We start from the raw sequence: 3,931 nt of genomic DNA on the forward strand, positions 1-3,931 counted from the left end.
CGCCCGGCTCATTTTGATTTTATTGTAGAGATGAGGTCTTGCCAAGTTGCCCAGGCGGGTCTCGAACCCGCGGGTTCAGGCAGTCCACTCACCTCAGCCTCCCAAAGCGCTGGGATTACAGGCTGAGCCACCGAGCCCGGCTGAGTTTGTAGTTTCATGTTTTCTTTTCTTTTCTTTTTTTTTATTTGAGTTGGAGTCTCACTCTATCGCCTAGGCTGGAGTGCAGTGGCGGCACGCCTGGATCTGCTAGACTCAGGTGATCCTTCCACCTCAGCCTTCCGTGTAGCTGGAACTACAGGCATATGCCATGACGCCCAGCTAATTTGTTTGATTTTATTGTAGAGACGAGGTCTCTCCAAATTGCCCAGGCTGGTCTCACATCCCTGCACTCAGGTAATCTTCTCGCCTTGGTCTCCCAAAGTGCTGGGATTACAGACTAGAGCCACTGTACCGAGCCCCCCCCCCCCGTGTTTTCATCTGTTATATCTTCAGATCTAGCCATCTGGATCAGTTCTCATGGCCCTAGAGAACAGGAAGGGGAATATGGGTGAATCAATGTAAATGTGTCACTGCCACTAGGAAAAGAAGTCCTCCCAATAATAGTTCAGAATATCCACATTTTCTTTTTTCTTTTTTTTAAAGCAGGATTTATTGAGAGGACAGAAAAACTCCCACAGTGGGAGGGGACCCAGGGGGGTTGCCTCCACATTTTCTTAATTTTAATTAATACTGCTTGACTACCTTCTTTATATAGTTTGTGTCGACCAGAGCTGTTTTATCATGTTTTTTAGTATTGTGTAGTATGTCCTTTTTAAAACAAAAACACAAGTGGATCTTTGTTTTGTTAAAAGTCACCTATGGAAGTGCAACTCTAATAAAGTTAGATTAGAGGGCAAGAAACAACACTACAGAAAAATGTGTGTTTAGAGAAAAGGCTTTTTGTGGGGCAGAGTTTAATTCTGCAGTGTCATACTTAATGGCTCCAGTTTGTACCTGTGTATGAGAATTTGAATGTCCTTAGTTGGGATTCCATCTGCAAGTCAATTAGACTTAGACTGAAGAGGGAGGATAAATTAAATTGGGGCTACAAGCTCTGTAGTGAGATATGGTATATCTTCATAAAATATCCTAAAATACTATATCTGTGTAACTAACTTTTACTATTTTCAATGTAATGTTTACTAACTTTAGGGTTTGGTGATTTTAATTCCTAGAAAGCAAAAATTGTGTCCATGTAAACATTTTTTTTTTCTTTTTCTTTTGAGTCAAAGTCACACTGCTGGAGTGCAGTGGCATGTTGCTCATGGACACCACAGCCTTGACCTGCTGGGCTCAGGTGATCCTTCCACAACAGCCTTCCAAGTAGCTGGAACTATAGGCATGTGCCACCATGCCCAGCTAATTTTTTGATTTGTTGTAGAGATGAGGTCTCACCATGTTGCCCAGGCTGGTCTCAAACCCACAGGCTCCGGCAGTCCTCTTGCCTTCGCCTCCCAAAGTGTTGGGATTACAGGTGTGAGCTACCATGCCCGGCTAGTAAAATTTAACATATACAGCTTTTTAGAGGTTATATATGTTGATAATTTCATTAGTTCTTTGACTTAAGAAAGAAAAGATTTGTGTTTTAGGAAGTGGAACTACTTTCCTTTTCTTTTATACTGTATTTTTGGCTCTCATTTTCTTATTCTGAATTTATAACACCTATAACATGCAGCATAGTATTGGAGGCATAAAATTTTTAAAATAAGTCATTCTAAATAAATTATTGAGCTGTAATTGAATTGGATTTTTCTTCTAAGTTTCCTCAAATCTTATGTTAAGAAAACAGCACATATCACAGATTTCCAGCCTCATGTACTTTTTCCTCTGCTACCAATCATGTTTCCTTTATCACCATAAAAGAAAAATCTACCTTAGGGATTTTAAGAACTTTCTTAAATTTAGAATAATTGTGAAAGATATTCCATCATTTTTCATACCACATCTTACACTTCTCTTAAGTTTATTGGAAATTATTTTTATTTTGTAGACCTCTGAACAAGAAACTAAGGGTCTTCCAAGCAAAAAAGGAATTGTACAGTCTATTGTTGGTCAAGGCTATCATCGTAAAATAGTTCTGGCATCACAGTCTATACAGAATACTGTTTATAAGTAAGTATTTTGCAAAGACAAAGTGTGTATATTTAATACTGTTTCATGTAACATTATTTATGTATAAAAGTACACTTAGAGTTTATCATTGCATAGGCGGAACTACTTTGTAACTAGGTTTTATTGGTGTTTCAACAGACCCTCATATATAACCTCTTAGTGAATATTATTTGACATGTTGTGATTTTTTTTTTAGTTGGAGTCTCACTCTGTCGCCCAGACTGGAGTGCAGTGGCCGCTCCCGGCCACCGCAGCCTCGACCTGCTGGGCTCTGGCGATCCTTCCACCTCAGCCTTCCGAGTAGCCGGAATTACAGGCATGTGCTACCACACCCGGCTGATTTTTGATTTATTGTAAAGATGAGGTCTCGCTGCCCAAGCGGGTCTCGAACCTGCGGGCTCAGGCAATCCACTCACCTCAGCCTCCCAAAGGCGTGGGATTACAGGCTGAGCCACCGAGCCCGGCTTATGTTGTGATTTTGATTTATTACATCCACGGGTGCTGAAATTGTTGGCCTAGAAAATCCTACTCAGTGCCATTATTCAGAATGTCCAGAAGAGGGCATCTTAATGTCTCCTTTTTATATAGTTTTGGTTATGATGCTTTTCATTTAGATATTTTCTCATAGTTCCTAGACATGAAAATATTTGAAAGCTCATTCTTAGTTTTAGGATATATACTAATAAAAATATGCTAATACATATAGCAACCAAAGCAAAGTAATATAGGAGCTGTCTCATATACAACCTTCATTTAAATAACATTTAAGTAAGAATATCTTTTCTTCTATAGAGATCTCAATTTGGAGTTGCTATTATTTCTCAGATAGTGGACTTTGCCAAGAATTCATTCCTTTTTTATTTTGGTCAAAGATTGGTCTGTACTGTTTAAAAGTTTTTCCAGCCGGGCTTGATGGCTCAGCCTGTAATCTCGCACCTTTGGGAGGCTGAGGTGAGTGGATTGCCTGAGCCCGCGGGTTCGAGACCCACCTGAGCAACTTGGCAAGACTTCATCTCTACAATAAATCAAAAATTAACTGGGCATGGTAGCGCGCTTATAGTTCCAGCTACTTGGAAGGCTACGACAGAAAGATCGCCGGAGCCCAGCAGGTTGAGGCTGCGGTGACCGGGAGCGGCCACTGCACTCCAGTCTGGGTGACAGAGTAAGACTCCAACTCAAAAAATAAATAAATAAAAAATAAAAGTTTTTCCAAGGCTGGACACAGTGGCTCATGCCTGTAATTCCAGCACTTTAGGAGGCCAAGGTGAGAGGATTGCTTGAGCCTGGAGGTTCAAGACCAGCCTGGGCAACTTGGCAAGACCTCATCTCTACAATAAATCAAAAAATTAGTGGGGTGTGGTGGCACATGCCTCTAGTTCTAGCTGCTTGGAAGACTGAGGCAGAAAGATTGCCTGAGCCCAGCAGATGGAGGCTGCAGTGGCCATGAGCGTGCTTCTGCACTCCAGCCTGGGTAACAGAGTGAGATTCTGACTCAAAAACAAAAAAAGGAAATTAGAAGATAAAGGGTAATGCTGCTCTTTGAAAACATATAAAGGCATTTTTGAAAGCAAGGATTTGCCAGGCTCGATGACTCAGCCTATAGTCCCAGCACTTTGGGAGGCCGAGGTGAGACGATTGCCTGAGCCCACGGGTTCAAGACCTACCTGGGCAACTTGACAAGACCTCGACTCTACAATAAATCAAAAATTAGCCGGGCGTAGTAGCGCACACCTGTAGTTCTAGCTACTTGGAAGGCTGAGGTGGAAGGATTGCCAGAGCC

General features: G+C 41.6%; 1 protein-coding gene across 1 annotated transcript in view; it reads left to right on the forward strand.

Annotated features, from left to right (window-relative positions):
* Nucleotides 1-3,931, forward strand: part of LOC103251145 (CCR4-NOT transcription complex subunit 10) — a 74,527-nt gene that overhangs the window by 46,675 nt on the left and 23,921 nt on the right. The window contains exon 11 of the mRNA XM_008049746.2: nt 2,030-2,151. Coding sequence (XP_008047937.2) covers nt 2,030-2,151 — 122 coding nt within the window. The remainder of the gene's footprint in view (nt 1-2,029; nt 2,152-3,931) is intronic.

Source organism: Carlito syrichta, unplaced genomic scaffold (genome assembly GCF_000164805.1).
Source record: "Carlito syrichta isolate Samal-C Ts95f unplaced genomic scaffold, Tarsius_syrichta-2.0.1 Scaffold136414, whole genome shotgun sequence".
Taxonomy (NCBI): domain Eukaryota; kingdom Metazoa; phylum Chordata; class Mammalia; order Primates; family Tarsiidae; genus Carlito; species Carlito syrichta.